General features: G+C 53.3%; 1 protein-coding gene across 2 annotated transcripts in view; it reads left to right on the top strand.

Moving 5' to 3' along the window:
* Positions 1-17,975, top strand: part of PCSK6 (proprotein convertase subtilisin/kexin type 6) — a 167,341-nt gene extending 149,366 nt beyond the window's left edge. For both annotated transcript variants that reach the window (XM_070477663.1, XM_020911825.2), the window contains 7 exons: positions 3,710-3,812; positions 4,569-4,765; positions 6,939-7,026; positions 8,577-8,680; positions 12,488-12,617; positions 15,274-15,386; positions 16,628-17,975. In XM_070477663.1, the coding sequence (XP_070333764.1) occupies positions 3,710-3,812; positions 4,569-4,765; positions 6,939-7,026; positions 8,577-8,680; positions 12,488-12,617; positions 15,274-15,386; positions 16,628-16,725 (833 nt within the window). In that variant the 3' untranslated portion in view covers positions 16,726-17,975. The remainder of the gene's footprint in view (positions 1-3,709; positions 3,813-4,568; positions 4,766-6,938; positions 7,027-8,576; positions 8,681-12,487; positions 12,618-15,273; positions 15,387-16,627) is intronic.
* The last annotated feature ends 9,371 nt before the right edge of the window (positions 17,976-27,346 follow it).

Here is a 27,346-nt window from a genome sequence, read left to right as displayed (position 1 = left end):
GACAAGCCCGGGTGCAGAAGCTGAGGGAGAAGGAGAGGGACCAAGTGGCGAAGACTGTGAGGTGCAACTGTGACTGTGGGCTTTGTGGAGTCCACAGCTGAGGGGTGAGCTTGAGAGGTGGCCGAGAACTGGGGAGCCTTCTCAGATGCCAAGCTGGTCACGCCGATGGTGCATGGGGGCACTGGGCCCTGTTCATTCCTGGCTCTGGCAGCAGGGGCACCAGGCAGTGCTGTGATGCAGGGTGGACAGGTGCAGGGCCAGCCCTCCTGGAGCCAAGAAGTAAATAAAGGGGAGGAGGTAAGTAGGGGGACAGAGAGGGGGTCTAGCCACCCATGGGCAGTAAGGGTCGCTGCAGACAGCTCCCCTGGCACTTACCTCAAGCCAGGCTAGAATGGGTGGTAAGAATGGCAAGGACTGAGACTCACTGAATCCACCTGGTCCTTCAGGCCTAAGCCTGTAAGGACAGAGCCATCAAGAACCCCTAGCTGCTTTCTAATGTTTGCTCACATATGTTTTTCATCCTGGATCCACTCCACACAGGAGTCAAGAAAGAGTTTTTAAATAAGCCAGTGTCAGTCCATCACCTTCAGAGGGGTGTCGACTTAAAAAATAATCTCAACCAAGAAGCTGAGAGTTATGTTTTATTTGAGGGAAACTTTTAGGACTTAAGCCTGGGAGGCAGCATCGCAAGTGACCCTGAGATAATTGCTCTGAGGAGGTGAGAGGAGTAGGAGCCAGGTTATATAGAAGTTTGCAACTAAGGGCAGATAGTCTTAACATCAAAAATATTTTTGTGAATTAAAGAAAACCAGATATCCCAAGTCAAGGAAGTTAGCACTTTTCTGTGTATGAATGACAATGAATGTGAAAGCATTAGTTGCTCAGTCGTGTCCGACTCTTTGCAACCCTATGGACTGTAGCCCCACCAGGCTCCTCTGTCCCTGGGATTCTCTAGGCAAGAATACTGGAGAAGGTTGCCATTCTCTTCTTCAGGGTATCTTCCCGACCCAGGGATTGAACCCAGGTCTCCTGTGTCTCCTACATTGCAGGCAGATTCTTTACTGTGTGAACCACCAGGTGAGCCCAGACTCTTGCATCTGCCTTTTGTGTATGGAACGACACAGGAATCTGGCTCACTGAAATCACTCCTTCCATGTGCACCTCAGCTGTCTGGGGTCTGTGTCCTGTGCAGTCACATTCTGAGTTCCTCAGGGCTCCCCATAGGGAGTGGCTGCAGTCCCGTGGCTGCCAGATGGCCCAGGTGTTCTCCTCCTTCCTGGGTGCCCTGGAGGGCTGGAGTCACTGATGACTGTGACCTCCTTGTTTACTGATGGTGCAGGAAATGCTCCATTTTCTCAGGGGGTGGCCACCATCTTGCTGGCTGCAAAGCTGCGGGGAGAGTGTTGTGCTGCCCTGTGGCTGAAGCCCCGGGAGGTGAGACAGAAAGCCAGGGGTCTCTGAGGAACGTTCAGGCTCCTGGAGGGAAGAGGGAAAGGGGCATAAGCACACCCACCCAGAAGATGGGTACAGCTGAGCCCAAGGGAACCCAGGTGCTTCTGAGGAGCAGTGGGGGTGGGACCAGGCAGTGCAGCTGGCAGACAGAGTTCAAGAATGATTCCTGGCAGGGATGACCCTCCTGTTGGGCTATTCAGGGTGATCCAGGAAGAGAGCTGCACCAGGGAGGGGGCTCACAGATGCGGACCAGAGGACCCTGCTTGGGAGGGTCTCACCGTGCTCCCTGGAACAAGGCTATCCATGCCCCACCCCGGTGCGGGGCTGAACTTGCCATCCCTGAACACCCTATCAGGGTTCTGCAACCCCCACCTAGCATGGGGCTCCCCTCTGGGTCCCTGACTAATCTGTCACCTGCAGAGAGGCCCCAGGGAGAGGGGACTGAGTGCACCAGGCCTCCCCCAAGTCTTCCCTATCCTGGGACATCTGAGGACATTCTGTGTGTGGACAGGAGGGCACCGGGCTGCCCCAGTATCCTAGTGCCTTTCTCTTTCATCCCTTCTCTCACCCTCAGCCATTCAGCAGGTATTTACTGAGCACCTGCTCTGAGCCATCCTAACGCCTTTCAGGTGCCAGAAAGTTGGCATCCAACATGGTTACTCCACCAGGTCCTGCCCTGTGGAGCTCCATCTCCCAGGCTGGGAAAGAGTGGGGAGTGTGGGCTATCTCCTCCCATCCCTACACTTCTCCTTAGGGTTAAGAAAGTTATTCTCAACTTCTCACAGGAGATTCACCTGCCTTGGGGAGAGGTGACCCCAGGCACAGGTTGTCAGGCAGCTGCGGGGAGGGCTGGATGCCACAAAAGGATGAGCAGACATGAGTCAGCTCAAATGCGAATTGATGCCCAAATCCCACAGCTTCCTGTAGCTGAGGGAGGGATAGGGGAGCCTCATGCCCTCAGACCCTGAGGAGCCATCTAGCTCATCCCCAGGGTTGAGTGCAGCTTTGAAAGGGGTTCCCGTGGGACCCACAGTGAAAACTTTGGAAATGCCAACAACGGTAAACCTTGGGGGAGGAAAGCGAAATACAGCGAGTCTAACACTAGGAAGGTCTGGAGGCCCTTTAGAGAGGAATGAAGGGGAATTTGTGCCCTCAGCAAAGACCCGTTGTGGCCGCAGAGTGAGCCCTTGTGTCTTTCCCTTCTGGCCGTGAAATGCTGATGACTGGCTAGTCACCTCCTCTTTGCCTCTGAACTCACTCCCCACCCTCTCCGACAACTGAAACCTTGTAGAAGGTGGTTGTTTTCTCTTTCAGGGGCTCAAAAGCCTTCAAATGCCCCACCGGGCCCCTCCCCACATGGGGAGGCTTTCTGGAGCCACTTCCCAGTAGAGGCACTGGGGGAGGTGGGGAGGGGATGGGAGGGGGTTCCACCATAGCTCAGCACAGTGGACAGGTGAGGAGGACACCTGTGGAGGGACCCCCCAGCCTGAGGGCCAGAACCGAAGAGCTGGTCTCTTCCCCGAAGCACAGGTGGAGGGGAGACCGGGACGGGCCCTGCAGGGTTCCCCCAGTTCCAGCAACACATAGGCTGCCAGAGTGAGAATTTGGGAATGGAGAAAAGGTGGGGAGGCCACCTCTGAGGGCAAGATGGGGGAGCCAAGCAGGGCTCAGCCCAGACCCACTGGGGCCATGGAGACCTGCCTGGCTTCATCATTGCTGGGGGCGGTAGCATGGTGCGCCCTGCTTCTCTCCTTCATTCCTCATCAGAAAGTAGCTGCCTGATCACAGCTGTCCCACATGACTCTGCACTGCCCTTCATGATGGAGATGGGGTTGATGGTCAGTCCCCTTGTGACTGCACTGCCCTTCATGGTGGAGATGGGGACGATGACTGGTCCCCATGTGACTCGGCACTGCCCTTCATGGTGGAGATGGGGTTGGTGACTGGTGCCCATGTGGCCCTGCACTGTCCTTCATGGTGGAGATGGGGGTGGTGACCAGCCCAGCATCGTGACCTTGCCGCAGGAAGGATGCCAGAATGTCACAGTCCCAAGTCCCTGCCTGCCACTCTCCTGCTTGTCCTCAGGCAGCCCCCATCTCCAGTCATCAAACCCTCTGTTCTCAGCCAAGGCGGGTCCCTACAGGATGGGTGTGTTGGCCCAGCAGGGGCCTATGGGACCCAGGCACGGGTTTTTTGGGGACTCGACATGACTGAGACAGCATCTCTGTGGGTGAAAGGAAACGGTTGTTTCTTTAAGGTGTGTGCCATCCGGAGTGTGGGGACAAAGGCTGTGATGGCCCCGGTGCAGACCAGTGCCTGAACTGCATCCACTTCAGCCTGGGGAGTGTCAAGACCAGCAGGTAAAGGGCTGGGTTGCAGCTTTGTATCCCGGCTCCTAGATAGGGATTAGTGATACCACCTGGAAGGGAAAGGTCACATATAGGGTCACAGCCATACACCTTGGGGGAAAGTCACTTTGAGGGTCACAGCCACACACCCTGAAGGGAGGTCACCTGCAGGGTCACTGCTTGAAAAGTTTATGCTTCGCAGCCTTCTGTTCTCATCATGTGAATAGCTCGTGACTGAGACAGAACTCAGAGGCTGTGGGTGGCATTGTGCTATATTCATTAGCTTTTCTCTCCATTGTGTTAAACAAAAGTGGGTCGTACTGAGCATGGCAGTTGCTTGGAAACTACAGAGAAACATCATCTCTGGGGCCAGTACTGCTGTAAACATCAGCACAGTCTGCCAAGAACGAGGAGTCCCTACCCCTGCGTGCCCAGGCAGGGGTGCAGCTCCCCTGGGGTGCACTCAGCAGCCAGGGCTCTGGCGGGGAGCTGGAGACCCACTTGCTGCCTCTCAGTGGGCTTCTGCTGGCACTGGGAGTCCTGCCCAAGGGAGCCACGTGCCCTTCAAGTGTCCCCACCCCTTGGGGAAGCCTTGAGAGGGAAGGGCTCTGGGCTTCCCATGCAAGCCCTCCCCACTCTCCTGCATCAGGAACCTCCAGGGGCAGCTGAGGGGTCCCCTTGCCCGCCCTGGCCCGACCCCTCCCTGTGCCCCTGTGTAGGTGGGGACTGGGCCCAGCAGTACGGTCTTCTCCGTGTCTGCCCCCGCAGGAAGTGCGTGAGTGCGTGCCCCCTGGGCTACTTTGGGGACACTGTAGCCCGCCGCTGCCGCCGGTGCCACAAGGGGTGCGAGACTTGCTCTGGCCGGGGCTCCACGCAGTGCCTGACCTGCCGCCGTGGCTTCTACCACCATCAGGATGTGAACTCCTGTGTGACCCTCTGTCCCGCCGGATTTTATGCCGATGAAAGTAAGTGCATGTCTGTTCCTGGGCCTGGGATAGGAGTCAGTCCCTTTGGGGCAGGGTCCCCTCTCCTCAGAGAACTGTCCACTCGGGGCTGGGGTCCCCTCCTGGGAAAGCTGTCCCTTCTGGGCTGGGGTTCCCTGTCCTGAGAAAACTGTTCCCTGGGGTCCCCTCTCCTGTGAGAACTGCCCACTTGGGGCTGGGGTCCCCTCCTGGGAGAGCTATCCACTTGGGGCTGGCTCCTCTCTCCTGAGAGAACTGTCCCCTCAGGGCTGGCTCCCCTCTCCTGAGAGAACTGTCCCCTCGGGGCCAGGTCCCCTCTCCTGAGAGAACTGTCCCCTCAGGGCCAGGTCCCCTCTCCTGGGAGAACTGTCCCCTCGGCTCCCTTCTCCTGAGAGAACTGTCCCCTCAGGGCTGGCTCCCCTCTCCTGAGAGAACTGTCCCCTCGGGGCCAGGTCCCCTCTCCTGGGAGAACTGTCCTCTTGGCTCCCTTCTCCTGAGAGAACTGTCCCCTCAGGGCTGGCTCTCCTCTTCTGGGAGAACTGTCCCCTCAGGTCCACTCCCCTCTCCTGGGAGAATTGCCCTGGCCCTCTGCTTCCTGTGTGCAAGGACCCTTCACAGGAGGGAGTGGGGAGGAAGGGGGAAGTCACAGCCCTCAGACCCTGGTAGTGGACAGCAGTTCACAGTGAGCCTGGCCAGGATGGCTCAGCGTGACAGAGAGATGGAGCCCCTGGAGCTGGGGCTGTCACGCGTGTGCGGGTCAGTGTCCACTGTGGAGGGTGGACAAGAGGTGACTTGAGCTGGGGGCCTTCAGGCTCACTGATTTCAGACACCCGGATGGGAAGGCCTCCAAGGACCCCACCACTTGTCCTGGAGCAGCAGGTGTGAGTGTGGGGGCTGGGGGGGTGGGGAGCACAGACCCACCCCAGCCCCCACCCCCACCCCCACCCCGTCAGCGGCTCGCAGCTTTGGTGGTTTAGCTGCTGGGCTGAAGTTATGGTTGCAGGTGGGGAGGTTTTGGGCCTCCGTGAATGAAGAGAACCTGCTGTTGGGTGTGACTGGGCTCAGGAAGAGGGTGGGGGGCGGGGGGGGGGGGCGGGGTTGGGCCATGCACCTCACAGTGACCCGGCTCCCATGAGCTAGGTGACCTTGCCTTCACCCTGCTGAGGGGAGGAAGCTGAGCGAGGCAAGAGGGCCCAGCTGCGATGACCCAGGAGGGCGTGCGCTCAGAGCAACACCAGCGTCCTGCCGCCCTGCCTGTCCCAGGAAGCAGGCTGGACAGCCCCAGGGCCAGCGGCTCACCATCCACCCCCCACACCCTGGAGGAGAGTGCAGAGAGGGTCTGGGTTAAATCGATGGAGACAGTTCTCAGATGGCGTGTTGGCTGTGGTGCAGATGGCAGGCCTTCCCGGAGCTCGTGTCTGGCCCGGGCCTTTAGGAGGCCCCGTCACGCCCCACTGTCACCACTGTGGGGAGGAGCCAGGCATTCTTTACGGATGTTTACAGCTGTAGAACGACTACCCTCTTCAGAGGAGCCGCAGTCAGGCATGACAGGCTTCACAAGCTTTGCAGACTCCTGTCCAGTGGTCGGGTCGTATACGCCTCCATCCCCACTCCCCACTCCCAGTCTGATGCCTCGTCCCCCCAGACGTGCTCTCTGAGCCCCTGCAGCATATATGATGCTGCCTGCAGGTCCTGGGGAGGACGCCCCAAGGTGTAGTGGCCAAGGTGCCAGGATGAGTGACCTGGACAATCGCCAGGACCAGGGGCTTCCCCTTCGAGGTGTGGCCGGTGTTGAGCTTTGTGTCTGACCCCTGTGAAGACCCTGTGTGGGGTTGGGGGGCTCAGGGGCTCCTGTGGCCCCACTCATCTCACTCAGGAAGACCGGCCCCTCGGAAAATTGCTTGGCTGCCTCCAGTCCCCGAGGAAAGAGCTAAGGGTCCCCTCCAGGCCTTAAGGTAACCTGACTTAAGTTTACTCCAGAAAAGGGGTGCAAGGCCTGCGACCCGACCCCTGGGCATGTGGTTCCCACGTGGCTCTGGCAGTTCTGTCAACACGTTGCCCGTGACTGCTGTTCCATCAGTCAGCCCCTCTTGAAACTCTTCAGTCCTGTTGGCCCGAGCTTGACCTACATCCACTCTTCTCACCCTTCTCTTTTCCTCCTCTCACTTTTCTCCAGGTCAGAAAAACTGCCTTAAATGCCACCCAAGCTGTAAAAAGTGCATTGATGAGCCAGAGAAGTGTACTGTCTGTAAAGAAGGATTCAGGTAAGACCCTTCTGTTGGGTGTGGCCGTAGCATACGCTGGTTTTAGTGTCTGATGTCGATTTACATTTTTTCCTAAAAGCTAAAATTTCAGAGGCCCAGAGCCTTTCAGGATAAAGATTCCAAGTCAAAATCAGATCTGCACTTAGAGCTTGTTTAGGATAGAAAGTCAGAGGATGAGGAAGGTCTCTAGTCTGAGGCAGCATTTGGGGAATCAGTCAAAGTTGATCTGCTGATGGAAAGTGGGGCTGGATGCTGGAGGGTGGGAATCCAGCTCCTTTCTCAGGCCCCGAACCCCACCCACCTGTCTCCCTCCTGGTCTGGACTCGGAGTTCCTTCCTCCGCCCCATAACCTGGGCTTCTCTGTCTCCCAGCCCTTGTGTCTCCTTCCAGGGAGCTCTCCTATAAACATCTTACTGTTTCCTGTAAAACATCTTACTGGATTAAAGGTTTTTATGGGAATATTTTGGTTTAGCCCATTTCATGCCACCAAATTACATACCACTTGTTCCTTGAAGTCACCGTCTAGAAGCTTAGAAGTCGTTCTGTTAGGAATTGTGCTGCAGGCCTTCCCGCAGCCCAGTCTCAGACCAGGGTCTGCACTTGAAGAAAGAAAGAGACAAGAGATGGTCCTTGAGGGTAGCGCCTCCCGCCTCACCCTGCAGTGAGGGGACAGGGCAGGGCAAGGGGTCTTGTTAAAACGCAGGCTGACCCAGCCACTCTGTGACTCTCAGCATGTCTCAACAGGCCAGGGGACAAGATTAGTGGTCCCGCAGCCCACCTCCCCCCGCCCACTTTCCACCACCCGAATGCCGCTGTGAGGGGAACCCACCCTCAGGGTTGAGTTCTTGTGCAGCAAGGAGTGAAGGAAGGAAGCTTAATGAGCATTTTATTCCAACAGCTTTCACCATTTAATCTTTATCGCAGTTACTAACGGGGAGAGGAACAATCTTCCCGGCAGCACAGCTGAGCTTCCCTGAGCCCTGAGCTTCCTCTCATAACTTCCCTATCAGGGGATTGGAGTGAAGAGGTGTTCCAGGGAGCCAGGGAGGGAAGAGAACAGGACCCCAGAGTCGCAGGTCACCCCCGTTCTCATCTGAGCCTGGGATTCACAGCTTGCAGGCCTGCCAGGTCCCAGGAGCAGATTTTATTTCAAGTTCATTGTGAAACACGGAAGGTTTCAGGCAAGGGCAAGGCTGGAACCCATCGAGTTTCAAGGTGATTGTTGCTGCCAGTCCCTCTCCCACATTACAGGCGCTGTGTCCTGGGAGACCGAGCCAGCAGGGTGACCCTCCCCACCCCCTTGGGCCTCAGATTCCATAGTGGCTGGTGTCACAGAGTGCACAGGATGCTACCCCCCGCACGGGGACAAGGCCACCATAAGGCCTGAGCATCCCTCCCAGCCACTTTCCTGAGCTCAGAACCTGAAGTGACACCAACACCTGTGTTCTAGCACCTCTCATCTCCTCTCAGGAAAGACGTTGAGGGCAAATCCTAATGCAGTCAGAGTTTTGGAAAGGATGTGAAAACCTGACTTTTCCCCTGTTCACCAGCCTTGCCCGGGGCAGTTGCATTCCAGACTGTGAGCCAGGCACCTATTTCGACTCTGAGCTCATCCGATGTGGGGAGTGCCATCACACCTGCCGGACCTGCGTGGGTGAGTTCACACCTGCTCTCCAGGCTGGCGGGTGGGCGGAAGACCTGAAACCCAGAAAGCCCTGGCACTTAGGGCTCTGTGGGTGAATGTTGCAGCATTGAGTCTGGGATGAGGGAGCGTGACCAACAGGCACAGAGGTTCAGTTTGGGAAGATGAAAACGTTTGGGGCATGGATGGTGGTGGTAGTGACTGTCCACTGACCATAGGGCCAGACCAGATATTTTTTATGGTTTACTCTACCCTAGTTTTTCTGAGCACGCCCAAGGCAACATATGAAAGACACAGGTGTACTATAATATTGTGTTGCTACTCACTCAGTTGTGTCCGACTCTTTGTGACCCTATGGACTATAGCCCACCAGGCTCCTCCGTCCATGGAGTTCTGCAGGCAGGAATACTAGAGTGAATTGTCATTCCCTTTTCCAGGGAATCTTCCCAACCCAGGGATTAAACCCATGCCTCCTGCATCTCCTGCATTGGCAGGTAGACTCTTTACTGTCTGAGCCACCAGACAGTAAAGAAGCCCTAATGCCACTGAACTATATGTTAAGTGGTCAATATGTCAATATGTCAATTTGACCAAATTTGTCAATTGCCGTGTATTTGAACCTTGAATCAAATACACAGCAAATACACAGCTTGGGGGCATCTGTCCCCACCCCAGGCGGCAAATTGACCAATATGTCAATTTGGCCAAATGTCAATATGGTAAATTTTACATTGTGTACATTTGACCACAATTTTTAAAAATTAAAAAAAGAAAAACCACAAGGGCCCACATCCCGACGTTAGGAGTGCAGCCAGGCAGGGATTGCTTTCAGGCCAGGCCAGGCTGCTCACTGCTCTCGAGCTCTTGCCAGGGCAAGTGCCTGAGGTTCAAGTCCTAAAGATTCAAGAGTCATCGGGGAGAGACAGGGTAAGTTCTGAGTGTGAAGGAAGGAGAAGGCTTCTTAAGACATAGCCTTAGTTCCTGGGCCTGTCTTACCTTAAACACTCACTCACACAGGGAAGGCTTCCGTAAGGGGTGTGTGTGTACTGTAGTCCCCACAGGGATGATGTCAGAGCCACCGTCCAGGCACAGATTCGGTGTAGAATCTGAGAGTGATTGTCTTGTCAGCTCATGCTAGAGAGCTGTGTGCGGCAGATGATGCCACACATCGGAGTTTGTGGCCCACATACATTTCTGGTTGAATCTTCTCCTCTGACCCTCCTTCCCAACCCAGCACTGGGGTCCTTGTTCTAGGAAACCCACAGCTTGGAGAGCTTTTGCTGCAGAAAGGGTGTAAGGATGAACTTTCCACTAAGGATGTAATGTGGATCCCGGCAGGACAGGGTAGCCTCCCAGGGTAGACATGCCATAGCCAATGCCATAACCTAAAGGCCTCTGGAGCGAGCCATGCCTCCCTGGGGCCACTCCAGGACAGCCCCCCACCCCCTCCACTGCCAGAAGGCCAGGGCTTGTCGGGCAGCCCTCTTCTCATTTGCCTTGATGCCTGTCAACGTTGGTTCTATGTCTCTGACTTGTTGTTTAGCCCAGATTGATAAAGGAACATCACCGACGTCATTTATTCAAATGTCACAGTCTGTTGAGTCCACAACACCCAGCCAGGCATGTGTCTTTATAGCACTTTGGCTCATTCAACACAGTTTCCTTTCTTGGCACCCCCATTCTGCCTGCTGGTGGATGACTTTATAGTCGCTTATGGGTTCTCTCACCCAGCCCAGCCACCTGTCACTTCAGGGGCCCGGCTGTCCCAGGGCTGCCCTGCGCCCACGCCCGCCTGCCCGGGTGCCCTCTATGCTCTGGGATGTGTGCACCCACCCCGGCTGATGTGGGTAGAGGGACCCTGCCTCACTCTGAGTCTCAGAAGGCCCCTCACTGCTGGTCAGGGTCCCTGTCCAGAGCCCCTGGAGGCCCACGCCACCTGGCCTTCCCTTCTGCCCTCGACCAGGAGCCCCTGCTGCCCTGCCTGTGAGGGCCCTGGGCACCGTGTGGGGAGGTTCAAATACACAGGAGCTTGGGGGCTTCTGTCCCCACCCTAGGCATCAGGGACCCCAGGATGGTCAGTCCGCGTCCAGAGCCTGAGTCAGGAGGCTGGGATCTCTGGGGTGCCCATCTGCCTTTGTGGGTGCAGGAGACCCAGCTCTGTCTCTGGCTCTTGTTCTCATGGTAAAAGATTCAGAATGGAGAAGGTGCCGTCTTAACCGTGCTGAGGCGCACACCTTGGTGGGGCCTTTACCCATCCAGGGCTTTCTTGGCTTCCAGCCGCTGCTGAGCATATCTCACCTGCTTTGTGTTTAGTAAATTGAGCATTAAAGTAGGAATAGCCTCTGCAGATGCTGGGGAGTGGCCCAGGTGGTAGGATGGGGGGTGGGGTTCAGTGGGGAGCCACCAACGCATACGCCTCTTGGAGATAAGCAGGGGCGGAAGGAGGGGGCACAGGAGCAGCCGTTAGTCCAGAAGGACGTGGACCAGGTACTCTTGCAGGGAGGCTCTCCCACCACACCCCAGCTGCAGGGTGACAAAGCGCCGTGCAGACCCGGGCGGTGGGCACCTGTCCTTCATGAAGGCTGGTCATGCACGGGCTCCAACTTCCGCCTCATCCCCATCCCCCCAGATGCTCAGAACTCCCTCCAGGCCGGCAGCTGTGGTTCTGAGACACAACACCAACCGTTGGAGCACGGAGCCATCTGCAGGGGTTCTCCCTTGACACAGGCTCGAGGCCCTCAAGTCCACAAGGTCCACAAGTCACTCCTTGAAGATGACTGGACACCTCAGCCTAGGCTGCCAGGCCTCCAGCCGAGGCCAGACCCCAGTCAAAGTGGGGGGAGGTCCAGTTGAGGAGTCATCCAAGATGACTGCTCCCCACACTTGACCCTCTGCACCGTCAGCCTGCGGCCTCCTGGCCTCCTCTGACACCCTATGAGATGTTTTCAGGGAGATATGGCAGAGAGTGGATGCCTGGCACTCACTTGCTGATGGTGTGAATGGTGAGGAGGCGGGCAGACAGGATGGCACAATCTCTTCAGTCTGGGCCATGCCTGCCCCACACTGACAAGCCCTGTTGACTGAGCTGCAGGTTTTCCTTCATGACTCTTGATCCTTCGTTCAGAGCCTTTGCCTCTTCTGTCCCCACACCCCACTCCATGAATCCGAGTGCCCTTTTTTCTGTTGACATTGTCCTCATCCTTCATACCACATCTCTGTCAGCCCCAGGCCCCCACACCACCTGTTTCCGTTCTCCACATCGTCTCACACCACGTTCGGTCCCCTCGAAATACCATGTGGGCTGTGGATGCAGGTGTGAGTTATCCTGAGAAGCAGGTGGAAATCAGTAGAACATCATGTTTAATCCCATGTATGTAAATATTACCATTTCTCCATGTAATTGATATTTAAAGATCAGTGAGATATTTTACTTTTTTTTTTTTTTTTACTACATCTCTGAAATCCAGCGTGTAAGTTTGTGTGGTCAGGCCCCATTTTGAGTTCAAGGCTACACCCAGCTGCCCTAGCCCAAACCGGACCAGGCCTGTTGGGAAAGAAGGCCCTGAGAATCAGGTTGATGGACATGGCTGGGGCTGGGGGAGTGTGCTGAGCTTGGCGTGTAAGGCCCACTTCCCAGGAGTGGGTGAGGGGGCCAGTGCAGACATGTGGTGGGCACCAGTTGGGGGGGGTGGTCTTGCTGTGCGGGCAGCCTTTTGGGGCATCTGAACAGGACCTGGATCTCAGGCAAGGCTGCAGATCTGCGACACAGAGTGGACAGTGGGTGGTCCCTGACCTCTGCTCTCTCCCTGTGCCCCTCAGGGCCTAGCAGAGAGGAGTGCATTCACTGTGCCCCAGGCTTCCACTTCCAAGACTGGAGATGCGTGCCGGCCTGTGGTGAGGGCTTCTATGCAGAGGACATGCCAGGCCTGCCCCACAAGGTGTGCCGCAGGTAGGTGCCTCCTCCAGGCAGTCCTCCCGGCCCAGCCCCAGATAGCCAGTGCCCGCAGTCAAGGGGCCAGGTCTGGTGCCCCCTCCAAGCAGTCCTCCCAGCCCAGCCCCAGATGGCTGGGCATGGTGCCCGTGGAGGAGGGACCAGGTCTGGAGGCTCCTGTCTCAGGGACTGGGGTGGAGTTCACTTTCTGAGTATCTGTTGAGACCTACCGCTATAGACCACAGTGTACTCACCCTGTGTCATTAAGGAAACCACCTGTTGGGTTTGTTTACATTCTAAATTAGATAACTTAGAGAAAAAGAGAAGGTCCTGACAGCCTCCTCATTCTAAAGCTGTTTCCAGCCACTGCAGTGATGCCATAAGCCTTCCCAGTCTCCTTTTCCGCTCCTTCTTTGTATCTGCACAGCGCCTCGTCCTTGTCTGGGGACTCTGATCATCATGGGTTGTGGGCAGTGACGAGAGGCCATTTGCTTGGTGTCCTCCTCCTGTCCTGCTGCGTGCTGCCTCATGCCGGGCTTCGTGACCTAAGCCCAGGAGCAGGGCAGAGCAGCCCACCTCTTCCAGGGTGAGAGTGACCATGAGGAGTCTGCAAGTGATCTTGGAGACCTTGACGTTGAGCCTGAAATAGACTCGAAAGAAGGGAGCCCGGGGCCCACATCAGAGCAGTGTGGAGAGACCATACCCCATCTTCCAGCTCACAGCTAAGGACCCACAGGAGATCTTCGAGGTCCCCAGGATATGTTTGAGAACTGTTCCAGATTGTAACCTATCCTCTTAAAATGAAAACCAAGCAACCAAACATAAAACAGGAACACCAACCACTCTGTTGTAAGCCAATGAGAGACCACCCAGTCCTTACCAGTGAGACACCACCTGGTCCTTGCATTTGTAGGACCCACACAGGAGGGCTGGGGTTTCAGCCCTTCTGCCCAGCTGCCTTCACCCAGCCTGGCCAAGTCCGTGCAGGCCCCTTGACACCAGCGTCTGAAGTCAACCTTGATTTTAACTCACCAGCTCTTTCTAGGGCAGCAGCCGAGGGACTACACGTTCTGTAGTGATAACAGTCTCATTTGTCAAACACCCTGGACCCCTGGGGGTGCAGGGTGCTCCCACACTGTGAGATCTCCCAGCCCCAGGAAATCTCCTCCTGGGCTGCAGAGGCCGGAGCTCCCTGGGTGCTCTCCCCCATGGGAGATGAGGCTTTCAACCCGGAGTGGGTTCCAGCGCTGGTGCCGACACAGCATGTCTTGGAGGTGCATCCCAGGAAGAGGCCTGCATGGGGTACCGAGGTGGTGGATTCTGACATTGCAGAGAATCTCCTCCTCCTGACCTCCTGGCTCTGAAGACCCCTCTGTGTGGCTCCCCCGGGAGGATGGACTGCCTTGGTCCCCTAGCTCTTCAGGGTCTCTACCCACTTGGGCAGCAGCTCGCAGGGAGCTTGGCTCCCCAAGGCCCTCAGTCTGGTGCCAGCCAGGCTCATTCCCCGAGAGGATGGATGGGCAGGCTCGGGGGGCAGGGCCCAGCCAGATGGGCTGGAGCCTTAGCACTGAGGAGACCCATGAAGCCGAGGCACAGGGCTGAGAGTGAGCACAGTCCACGCTGAGTACTTCAGAAGAGGTCTGGACACCCCGACACTTAGGAAGAAGACCTGGAAGAGGAGTAAGAACCTCTTTCAAGACAGAGCAATTCAGGGGGCGAGGGGTACTTGCCTGAGGGGATGCCAGCCTCGCCTTCCCGGCCTTCCCACCACACTCCCGCCCCAGCCCGGCCTCTCCGGGTTCACTATTGGGGCAGGACTCGGGCAGCCCTCTGCCGTCTGAGTGTCACCAGAGCAGCCTGAAGATGCAGGCGGGCAGTGGCCCCAGCAGTGAGGGGAGGGCGGTGGGGCTGCAGTGGGTGCCGCCCTGCAGAGGTGGAGGACATAGTTGCAGGGGTCTTTGGGGATGGACTGACGAAGTGGCCCCTGTGGGCAGGCCCAGGCCTGGCTAAGCCGCCTCCTGCCCGCCGCCCTACCTGCCTATCTGAGCCCACTCCTGGGCCTGCTGGGCCTGCTGGGCCTGCAGCAAGGCGGGTCTGGGGAGACCTGTGCCTGGAGTGGAGCTAGGTCAGAGAGGCAGCGGGCAGGTGAGGTCCATGCGTAGCCCAGAGCAGGTCGGCGTTGGCTGGCTTTCCTGAGGGGCCTGACAGTGAGTCCTGTAGGTTGGGCCAGCCGTCCCGTCTCTGGAGCAGCTGCTTGTCCCCAGCACTGCAGTCCAGCCACAGCTGGACACAGATGGACAAGGCAGGTCCCAGCAAAGCTGCTGGTGTGGCCCGAGGCCAGAGTGTGCTGACCCTCAAGGTCAGTGCTCCGATGGTAGTAGTCCTGGGTCCCATCTCCGGGACAGGACTGAGAGAGCACCTGCTGCCCCCAGCCCTGTCACCAGAGGTGAGGCCGACCTCATCGCAGAGGAGCTGAGCCTGATGGGCAAGCGCCCCAGCGGCTCCTGGGTCCTGTTTGTCACACGGGTGACAGAGGTCAGACAGGAGGAGAGACCACCGTGGGGGCAGGGTTACTGCCAGGGGCAGTGCGGGAGGGCAGGCAGACAGGCCGGAGGGCCCTGGGAAGGGCTGGAGTGGTGGGGCCCCTCCTCATCGGGAACCCGTGTCCCCACAGGTGTGACGAGAGCTGCCTGAGCTGTGAAGGCTCCAGCAGGAACTGCAGCCGGTGTAAAGTGGGCTTCACACAGCTGGGGACCTCGTGCATCACCAACCACACGTGCAGCAATGGTGAGTGGGCGTGGGTTGGACCCAAGCCCTTCGGCTGCCCGGCCAAAGAGAAAGGGAGAGAGGGGCAGGGACCACAGGCTGTCCCTGGGGTGCCTCTTCCCTCCAGGCCCCTCACACTGACCAGAGAGGATCCCAGCTGCCACCCTGCTACTGCGGGTCAGTCCAACGAGTGACTCTTAGGAAAGATTCGGATGTCGTCCCCACTCTCACGCCAGTAGCCCCAGGTGGCTTGGGTGTGGTGGCACGCTTTAGGAGAGGCCCGCGTGTTCCACAGGAAGGATCTGTGTGTGTGCTGTGGGACAGCCCCGGGCCTTTGGTCGACTGGGAGGTGAGGATAGGTTGTGAAAGCAGGAACTCAGAGACCAGGTTGGGGGTTCCAGGCAAGAGGAAGGGTTGACAGAACTCTGGGCTGGAGACCAGGGCAGAGGCCGTGGGTAGATGCACCATGATGAGGAGCCGCTGTGGCTCAGGAAGCATAGGGTTGAGCAGCCTGAAGCTGTCTCTGGGCGCTGAGAGCCTGCTGGCGTGTCAGAGGGGGAGCTGCCAGCACCATGAGGTAAGCATGGAGCTGGCAGTGGCCCGGACCTGGCAGAGTGTGAAGCCCCCAGAGAGAGCCCAAGCATGCGCTGCAGACCACGAGCTGGCCTCCTTGCCTTGGAGCTCTGTGGTTTCCTTGGCTTGAAGAATCGTGTTCCTTCTAGGCCAGGAAGCGCTTACTTCAAGAAGCCACCTCCTTGGGTGAGGTCCCAGCCCCCAAAAGTGAGACTGTCCCTGCCCGAGTGCAGGTCCCCAGAGGCCAGCTGCCAGGGGAAGGGCTGGCCTCAGTGGCTTGGCTCTTCCCCTCCCTCAGCCATTCCTGGTGCCCTGATGAACCCCTTTCTCTCGTCATCCTTCCTCCTCCACTGGGGCATCCCCAGCATCACACAGCAGCCCCCACCCTGCCCCCACCAGGTCTGACCCCTCTTCCTCCCACATCCAGAAAGAGGAACAGTGACCACGGAGGGCTCCCCCTGTAGCCTGGTGTCCCCAGACCCTGCCCACTCCCACCCTCACCCCGACCTGAATCCTCCCCCATCCACCCTCATCTCCAGACTCAGCTCCAGCCCCACCCTCACCGGTCTGGCCACCTGTCACCGTGGGTGTGACGGCAGACGGCTGCCTTCCGGAGTGGGGAGCTGGGAGCAGCCATGTCTGGCCCCCACGTCTGATCTGTCCCTCTTTTCTCCTTTGGGGGAACCCAGCTGATGAGACGTTCTGCGAGATGGTTAAGTCCAACCGGCTCTGTGAACGGAAGCTCTTCATCCAGTTCTGCTGCCGCACGTGCCTCCTGGCCGGGTAGAGGCGCCCGGCCCCCGCACAGGGCAGGGCCCCTCCCGTCTTCCGTCTGTCCATCCACCTTTCTCCAGGCTGTCGGCCAGAGCCTGTTTCAGGGACGGCGCCCTCATCTGACAGCTTCGTCTCCCTAGGAGCAAGGTTCTTCCTGGCGACTCCGGGCACCCAGGCCAGGCGGGGGCAGGGGGTGCCTGGAGGAGGTGTCCCGGGAGCAGCAACATCCGCTCACACCCCCTCGCTGTCTGCATTCTGGCCAAGTCACAGCAGGAGCAGCATTAACTCTGGGGATCCACAGCTCCTGGGACCATGCATTCACTGAATCTCCAAGACCAAAGCAGAAAGGCCGGCCACGTGGCCCTGAGCAGCACCCTCCTCCCCGTACTTCCGTGCTGCCCACAGAGCCTTGGCTGTGCGCCATGCGGAAGGGCCTGGGGCACACCTGCTTCTCTGCCGGCTACCATCTGGGAGGCGGTTTGGTCAGACTCAAGAGAACAGATCTGGGAGCGTAAAACCTGTGACCACTGAGGATAGAGCGTCTGTTTCTACATGGTCAGTGACTTCTGAAACCACAGCCATGGCTTAGAAAGTCACGTCCCAGTGGGGCAAGATGGAGAGACTCTCCTTCATCTGCAGCCCTCTCCTCTGACTGGGCCGAGGGCCCCGGGTCACCGCGTCCCATCCACACCTCTGCGAGTCTCATGGCCTGAACGGTCACCTCTACCTGATGGAAGGTAGCCCCAACAAGCAAGCAGTTCTTACTACCAAGATGCAAGCCTGTCCGTGAATCGCTGGTTGTCAGTCACTTCCCTTCCGTGGAGCTGCTCTGAAAGCCCGTGGGCCCTGCTTTTCAGGACACTTGTCTTAAGGTGGGCTCGCCTGTGTCTGTATTTGCTGTGAGCCTATCGACATGGTTGGATTTACTTCTGCCAAACCTGTGTGGGCATTTTATAAGCTACATGTTCTAATTTTTACCGATGTTAATTATTTTGACAAATATTTCATATATTTTCATTGATATGCACAGATCTGCTTGATGAAGTCCCTTTAATATGGGAATTAACATTTGCCTTAAATTTTCTCAAGCTCGTTTTCCATTTTCGTCCTGCTCCCCTCTGTGACTGTAACACCTTTGACAAGCTACCGATCAGCTGGGGGAACCCAGCTGTTGTTGATTGAATCCACAACTCCGAAAAAGAAATTCACAAGGCAGACACAGTGTTAACCCTAAATTAATAAAAGAGTTAACATTCCATGGCAGAGGAGCCTGTGTTTCTTTTCAAGGCACAATGTTTAAATGTGGGCACTGGTCAGCGTGTAAGATGGCTTTACATGTGGTTTTATTGCAAGGTCTTGGAGCCTTAACAAATGATGCTACAGCAAAGTCGTGGGAGAATCACATAGCCCCAGCTCCAGGGTGTCGTCAGGCAAACAGACCCACTTCGGGCCAGGGGAGGGAGGGACTGGATGTAGGGATTACTCCTTTCTGTCCCTGGGGAGCCCAGACGGCAAGTGTCTTCACCTGGATCTATGCGTGTTGTTTAGTTAGGTTGCAGCTTGTCTTCCGCATGGTGGCCGGAAGCCCCAGGTTCGTGGACTCCGCACTGTGGGGGTTTCACCCTGGCCTCTCTGTGAGGTAGGGGTTGTCCTTACCAGGAGTCGTTCAGTTTACAGGTAAAGGAAATCCACCACCTGGAACTGACTCAGGAAGAAACAAGTGGGTGAGGGGCTTTGTTCTGGGATTCCAGGGTTGTCTTGGGATTTCAGGAGAGCTGCTGCTGGCCCTCGGGAGCCCATGTACTCTGGACCCTCTTTGGGGGACCACAGCACCTCTTGCTGCACGTGATGGGACAAATGACAGGCAGGACCACCTACAGCTCATGAGAAAACTGGTGCCAGGCCTGCCCCTTGGGGCTCTGAGTCTGCCGTGGGCCTGGGTCACCTGCCCCTCATCTGGGTTTGCTGGGTGCCCCCAGCTCTGCCCACAGAGACGGGCTTTCCAGTGGTGACTGTGTGGGTGGAGGCGGCAGTAGCTCTGAGAAAATGGGAAAGCAGCGACAGGGTGGCAGGGGGAGTGGCCATGCAACCTGCCAGCAGCTACCACAAGCCAGAATTGACCTGAGTTGTCTGTGTGAGGCAGAGGGACGGACGAAATGAGGTGTCTGCTTGGGAGACAGTAGCCAGGACTCAGAAGGATATCTGTGATTGAATTAAAATCAGAAGTTTGCTGTGTACCTCCAGGGCGAAGTGCTGTTACAGTCCCAAGAGCTGTTTGTCCACGGAGAGCATAAGGTTTAACAAGTTCAGTTGCAACTGAACCAGAAACAAGTCCTGTTAGTCTCAAAGGACACCACCTACAAGAAGCCCACCAGGCAACCTTGGAGCACACGTACCCTCCTGGCCATGGCTAAGCCAGCCTGTCATGTGGTCGGCACTTGTGGTGCAGAGTTGAGAAGCTGCTCCCCAAATCCTAAGGACCCAGCAGCCCCTTGTTAAAAGGGCTTGAAAACTGACCACATAGAATGCCTGTGTGCAGATGGCCTGATGTGAGGGTTGTTGGGTTGATGGGGCCCTGCTGGGACAGGACATGTCTGAGGATTTTGCTTCCTGCAATAGACTCATGGGGCAAATCCTCTGAACCCATCCTGTCATAGACTGCAGCTTGTAGAGCTGACAGGACCTGGCTCAGGCTGACTTGGGCCAGGCTGTCCCATCATGTGCCCCGGAGGGAGGCTGGCTCTTGCAGGGAGATGGTCACTTCAGCAGCTGCCCGGATGAAGCCATGGTGCCTTCACTTTAAACTGTCTTCATTCCTTGTGGGTGACATTTTTCTGACTTTGTCCCCCAATTAAGGCTCCTTGGTGGTCCCCAGATGCAGGTCCCCATCCTCCCAGGCCACAGCTGACGGCATACCTCGTATCTCTTCACAGGGCTGGGAAGAACTGCACTTCCTATAGGAGATGCACTGATAACAAATGGGGGCTGGACGGAGCCTTAAGAACAAAGAGGGCAACATACTATTGGTGTGGCCAATATAGGGTACTCTTGAAGTTGGGAAACTGCCACTCATTACATTTAGATCATTGATCATCTGGAGGGGGCCCTATCCCTGCAAGTTAGGACCTGGGGCCCTGGGAGTAGGTGAGGGAGGGTTTAGATCACAGGTTTAGGACAGGGGAGGAGTTGGAAAAGTGAAGTGAAAGGAAGGATATTTTATTTTTATTTTTTTAATTTATTTTAATTGGAGGCTAATTACTTTACAATATTGTGGTGGTTTTTGCCATACATTCACATGAATCAGCCTTGGGTGTACATGTGTTCCCCATCCTGAACTTCCCTCCCACCTCCCTCCCCATCCCATCCCTCAGGGTCATCCCAGTGCACCAGCCCTGAGCACCCTGTCTCACGCATGGAACCTGGACTGCTGATCTATTTCACATATGATAATATACATGTTTCAATGCTATTATCTCAAATCATCCCATCCTCGCCTTCTCTCACAGAGTCCAAAAGTCTGTTCTTTACATTTGTGTCTCTTTTGCTGTCTCGCATATAAGGTCATCATTACCATCTTCCTAAATTCCATATGTATGCATTAATACACTGTATTGGTGCTTTTCTTTCTGACTTACTTGGCTCTGTATAATAGGCTCCAGTTTCATCCACCTCATTAGAACTGATTCAAATGCACTCTTTTTAATGGCTGAGTAATATTCCATTGTGTATATGTACCACAACTTTCTTGTCCATTCATCTGCTGATGGACATCTAGGTTGCTTCCATGTCCTGGCTATTACAAACAGTGCTGCAATGAACATTGGGGTACATGTGTCTCTTGCAATTCTGGTTTCCTCGGTGTGTATGCCCAGCAGTAGGATTGCTGGGTCATATGGCAATTCTATTTCCAGTTTTTTAAGGAATCTCTACACTCTTCTCCATAGTGGCTTTACTAGTTTGCATTCCCACCAACAATGTAAGAGGGTTCCCTTTTCTCCACACCCTCGCCAGCATTTATTGCTTGTAGACTTTTGGATAGTAGCCATTCTGACTGGCATGAGATAGTACCTCATTGTGGTTTTGATTTGCATTTCTCTGATAATGAGTGATGTTGAGCATCTTTTCATGTGTTTGTTAGCCATCTGTATGTCTTCTTTGGAGAAATGTCTGTCTAGTTCTTTGGCCCATTTTTTGATTGGGTCGCTTATTTTTCTGGAATTGAGCTGCAGGAGTTGCTTGTATATTTTTGAGATTAATTCTTTGCTTCAGTTTGCTATTATTTTCTCCCATTCTGAAGGCTGTCTTTTCACCTTGCTCATAGTTTCATTCATTGTGTAAAAGCTCTTTTAAGTTTAATTAGGTCCCATTTGTTTATTTTTTCTTTTATTTCCATTACTGTGGGAGGTGGGTCATAGAGGATCCTGCTGTGATTTACATCAGAGAGTGTTTTGCCTATGTTTTCCTCTGGGAGTTTTATAATTTCTGCTCTTACACTTAGATCTTTAATCCATTTTGAGTTTATTTTTGTGTATGGTGTTAGAAAATGTTCTAGTTTCATTCTTTTACAAGTGGTTGACCAGTTTTCCCAGCACCACTTGTTAAAGAAATTTTCTTTTCTCCATTGTATATTCTTGCCTCCTTTGTCAAAGATAAGGTATCCATAGGTGTGTGGATTTATCTCTGGGCTTTCTATTTTGTTCCATTGATCTATGTTTCTGTCTTTGTGCCAGCACCATACTGTCTTGATGACTGTTGATTTGTAGTATAGCCTGAAGTCAGGCAGGTTGATTCCTCCAGTAGGAAAGATATTTTAATAGGAACATGCAGGGGCTATGGAAAGTAGCATCCTAGGTGGCGCTAATAGTAAAGAACCTGCCTACCAATGCAGAAGATGCAAGAGACATGGTTTGATCCCTGGGTCAGGAAGATCCCCTGGAGGAGGATATGGCAACCCACTCCCGTATTCTTGTGGCAACCCACTCCCGTATTCTTGTCTGGAGAATCCCAGGGACAGAGAAGCCTGGTGAGCACTAGTCCATAGGGTTGCAAAGTGTCAGACATGACTGAAGTGACTTGGCACACACATAGCATGCACGGGGAATATACATTACAAAGCCAAGCCTTTCTCATGCATCGTGAGGTTCAGCCCAGCAGGCGAGAGGTAGCTGGGCGATTGTCCTGGGAAAGGAGGAGTTTACATCCTGTCCAGGCCTTTTTTTTACTGCTTTCCTTCTTGAGCCCAGGCTTTGTGCTTCCTGCTGGTTGCCTCAGGCCGGTCCTGACCTCTCTCAGAGGCTTGTCTGTGCACAGAACAACACCAACACCGCCACGTGGCAGAGCAGCTCCCACCACCAAAAGCTACCCCCACGATGTACCAGGGGCACTGAGTGTGGTCAGAGATCTCCTGAACTTTCTGTCCAGCAGACTGCAACCAGAGTGCCCAGAGCAGAGAATGTCTTTTTGCAAGCACAGTGGTTCTACCCCAGGGGTGATTTCTGTCTGCCTCAGGACACCTGGCAATCTCTGGAGACAACTGGAGTAAAGACTGGAGGGATGTATTGACATCTAACGGGCAGAGGCCAAGGATGCTGCTTCTGGTTTATGTTTTGGTGTTTTGGCTATGAACCATGTAGGATCCTAGCTCCCAACCAGGGACTCAGCCTGCACCCCCTGCATTGGGAAGCAAAGTCTTAGCCACTCAACCCCAGGGATGCTGCTAAACATTGTGCAATGCACAAGACAGTCCTCACAACAAAGAATTATCTGGTCCCCAAAGGTCAACAATGCTAAGGTTGGAAAAACCCTAGCCAAGAGAAACGAGATCAAGAAAATCTATTCTCAACCTCCTGCATGTGTGCTCACTCAGTCATGTCCAACTCTGTGACCCCATAGACTAACCCACCAGGATCCTCTGTCCATGGGATTTCCCAGGCAAGAATACTGGAGCAGGTTACCGTTTCCTACTCCAAGGGATCTTCCCGACCCAGGGATCAAACCTGCTTCTCCTGTGTCTCCTGCATTGGCAGGCAGATTCTTTACCACTGAAGCTACCTGGGAAGCCCTTCCTAGACATAACCCTAAAATGAATCAAACCAGCTATAGTTAGATTTATGTCTCCATTCATGTGCTGAAGCAAGGGAAACCCATGCCACTTTACTTTTTTAAAGTAAAGAAATAAACCCTTTTGTTTTTAGTTCAATAGGAGAAAGGCTTCTTTAGCTGAGCAATTCCCTCTGAGCTATTTAAAATCCTAAAAGAGATGCTATTAAAATGATACACACAATATGCCAGCAAATTTGGGAAACTCAGCAGCAGCCACAGGATTGGAAAAGGTCAGTTTTCGTTCCAATCCTAAAGAAAGGCAGTTCCAAAGAATATTCAGAATACCGGACAATTGCACTCATTTCATATGCTAGCAAGGTTATGCTCAAAATCCTTCAAGGTAGGCTTCAGCAGTATGTGAACTGAGAACTTCCAGATGTTCAAGCTGGATTTAGAAAGACAGAGGAGCCAAAAATCAAATTGCCAGCATCTGTTGGATCATAGAGGAAGGAAGGGAGTTCCAGAAAAACATCTACTTCTGCTTCATTGAGTGTGCCAAAGCCTTTGACTGTGTGGATCACAACAAACTGTGGAAAATTCTTAAAGAGATGGGAATACCAGACCACCTTACCTGTCTCCTGAGAAACCTGTATGAGGGTCAAGAAGCAACAGTTAGAACCAGACATGGAACAATAGACTGGTTCCAAATTGGGAAAGGAGTACATCAAGACTGTATATTGTCACCCTGCTTATTTAACTAATATGCAGACTACATCATGCAAAATGCCAGCCTGGATGAAGCACAAGCTGGAATCAAAATTGCCATGAGAAACATCAATAACCTCAAATATGCAGATGACACCACCCTCATGGCAGAAAGTAAAGAGGAACTAAAGAGCCTCTTGAGGAAAATGAAAGAGAAGAGTGAAAAAGCAGGCTTAAAACTCAACATTCAATAAATGATCGTATCTGGTCCCATCACTTCATGGCAAATAGATGGGGAAACAATGGAATCAGTGAGAGACTTTATTTTCTTGGGCTCCAAAATCATTGCAGATGGTGACTGCAGCCATGAAATTAAAAGATGCTTGCTCCTTGGAAGAAAAGTTATGACAAACCTAGACAGTGTATTAAAAAAGACTCCACTTTGCCAACAAAGGTCAGTATAATCAAAGCTATGGTTTTTCTAGTAGTCATGTATGGATGTGAGAGGTGGACCATAAAGAAGGCTGAGTGCCAAAGAATTGATGCTTTTGAACTGTGCTGCTGGATAAGACTCTTGAGAGTCCCTTGGACAGCAAGGAGATCAAACCAATCAATCCTAAAGGAAATCAACCCTGAATATTCATTGGAGGGACTGATGCTAAAGCTGAAGCTCCTATATACTGGCCACCGGAGGCAAAGACCCAACTCATTGGAAAATAACCCTGATGCTGGGAAAGACTGAAGGCAAAAGGAGAAGGGGGCAGCATAGTATAAGATGGTTAGATAGCATCACAGACTCAATGGACATGAGTTTGAGCAAACTTAGGGAGATAGTGAAGGATAGGGAAGTGTGCTGCTGTTTATGGGGTCACAGAGAGTCAGATAGAATTTAGCAACTGAACAATAGGGCTTGTCAAATCAACTCTCTGACCTAAGGACTCCACCTAGTGGTTCTCTCTGGAATGAAGTGAAGTTTGCATTGTTTGGTTCTTTTTTATTTCGAAAAAACCACAAAGCAAAATTACAGAACAGTTGACCAATTTGAAAACAAATTACTGACATACTACCCTATCACCCCCTAAATACTTTAGATCATTTCCTATAAACAAGTATCTTCTCCTACATAACAACAGGAATCAGGAAGTTGACATTAATACATTTCTACTGTCCATCCTCTGACTGGATTCACCTCTTACTAGCTGTCCTGATAATGCCCTTAGCACAAGGGTCCAGTTTACATCATACTCTGCACATACTCCTCATGGCTCTCATCTCCTTCAGTTTAGAATAGTTCCTCGGTTCTTTGACTTTCGTGACCTTGAACATTTTCAAGATGACCAGCCCTCGGCCTAAGCCCTGAAGTGTGTGCTTGTCTGAAGTTTCCTCACATGTCCATTCAGGTCAAGCATCTTTGACATGAATCTGTAAGAAGCAATGCTGTGTTCTTCTTATTGCATCCTAGTAGGTGATACAGGACTTTGATTTATTTCATTATGGGTGACGTTATCTTTAATCACGTGAAGAGGATTCCCCCCTCCCTGGGCTATGAAGCAAAAAATGTTTTCCTGTCCCAGACCTACATGACCATGGTAAAACTGCCCCCACTCCCTGCCCAAAGGAGGACAAAAGACGCTGTCAATGGGTAGGGCTTCCTGAGGTAAGAACTTCTCCTTCCGCTGATGTCTCTTCTTGAATTGCACCTTTTGGAAGCTCGTTTCATTTCATTTCATGCAAAGATGGGCATAATAAAGGACAGAAACGGTATGGACCTAACAGAAGCAGAAGCTATTAAGAAGAGGTGGCAAGAATACACAGAAAAACTATACAAAAAAGATCTTCACGACCCAGATAATCACGATGGTGTGATCACTCACCTAGAGCCAGACATCCTGGAATGCGAAGTCAAATGGGCCTTAGGAAGCATCACTATGAACAAAGCTAGTGGAGGTAATGGAATTCCAGTTAAGTTATTTCAAATCCTAAAAGATGATGCTGTGAAAGTCTTGCATTCAATATGCCAGCAAATTTGGAAAACTCAGCAGTGGCCACAGGACTGGAAGAGGTCAGCTTTCATTCCAATCCCAAAGAAAGGCAATTCCAAAGAATATTCAGACTACCGCACAATTGCACTCATCTCACACACTAGCAAAGTAACACTCAAAATTCTCCAAGCTAGGCTTCAGCAATACGTGAACCGTGAACTTCCAAATGCTCAGCTGGTTTTAGAAAAGGCAGAGGAACCAGAGATCAAATTGCCAACATCCACTGGATTATCGAAAAAGCAAGAGAGTTCCAGAAAATTATCTACTTCTGTTTTATTGACCATGCCAAAGTCTTTGACTGTGTGGATCACAACAAACTGGAAAATTCTTAAAGAGATGGGAATACCAGACCACCTGACCTGCCTCCTGAGAAATCTGTATGCAGGTCAAGAAGCAACAGTTAGAACTGGACATGAAACAACAGACTGATTCCAAATTGGGAAAGGAGTACGTCAAGGGTGTATGTTGTCACCCTGCTTATTTAACTTATATGAAGAGTACATCATGAGAAATGCTGGGCTGGATGAGGCACAAGCTGGAATCAAGATTGCTGGGAGAAATATCAATAACCTCAGATACACAGATGACACCATTCTTATGGCAGAAAGTGAAGAAGAACTAAAGAGCCTCTTGATGAAAGTGAAAGAGGAGAGTGAAAAAGTTGGCTTAAAGCTCAACATTCAGAAAACTAAGAGCATGGCATCTGGTCCCATCACTTCATGGCAAATAGATGGCGAAACAATGGAAACAGTGATAGATTTTACTTTTGGGGGCTCCTAAATCACTGCAGATGGTCTGCAGCCAAGAAATTAAAAGACGCCTGCTCCTTGGAGGAAAAGTGATGACCAACCTAGACAGCATATTAAAAAGCAGAGACGTTACTTTGGCAACAAAGGTCCATCTAGTCAAAGCTATGGTTTTTCCCGTAGTCATGTGTGGATGTGAGAGGTGGACTATAAAGAAAGCTGAGTGCCAAAGAACTGATGCTTTTGAACTGTGGTACTGGATAAGACTCTTGAGAGTCCCTTGGACAGCAAGGAGATCCAACCAGTCTATCCTAAAGGAAATCAGTCCTGAAAATTCATTGGAAGTACTGATGTTGAAGCTGAAACTCCAATACTTTAGCCACCTGATGTGAAGAACTGACTCATTAGAAAAGACCCTGATGCTGGGAACGATTGAAGGCAGGAGGGGAAGGGGACGACAGAGGATGAGATGGTTGGATGGCATCACCGATTCAATGGATATGAGTTTGAGTAAACTCCAGGAGTTGGTGATGTATAGGGAGGCCTGAGGTCCTGCAGTCCATGGGGTTGCAGAGTCAGACACGACTGAGCGACTGAACTGAACTGAAATCAAAGCATTAGTGCAATACCACCACAGGTCCACCAGAATCACTAAAATTATAAAGACTGACAGTGCCAATGAAGCTAACATTGGAAGTGATGGAAACCATTACACACCACGAGAGTGTGGAAATGATTTCAGCTTCTTGGCAGTAATGGTCAGACATCATTTATTGATGATGCCACAGCCCGTGTCCCGTCAGCTCCACTCCTGGGGAATACAGGCGCAGCTGCATCAAATCCGTACACAAGAAGATTCACAGCAGCGTTACGGAGCACCTCCGGAACTGGAGCAACCGGAGCAACCACAGGGTAAGGTGAGAAGCAATATGGGTATGTTATGGTATGAGAGGTACAATGGAATTCCATACAGTAGCAAGTAAACAAAGCACTGTTGCCTGCAACCTGGATGGATCGCAGGCAGGACACAGAGCCGAAAAAACCAGGCCCAGAAGCGGACTGCACCCAGTCTCTATGAAAAGCAAGCAAAACGAATCCG

Source organism: Odocoileus virginianus, chromosome 16 (assembly GCF_023699985.2).
Source record: "Odocoileus virginianus isolate 20LAN1187 ecotype Illinois chromosome 16, Ovbor_1.2, whole genome shotgun sequence".
Lineage (NCBI taxonomy): Eukaryota > Metazoa > Chordata > Mammalia > Artiodactyla > Cervidae > Odocoileus > Odocoileus virginianus.
The sequence above is the reverse complement of the archived record's forward strand: the minus strand, read 5'-3'. Positions and strand labels throughout refer to the sequence as shown.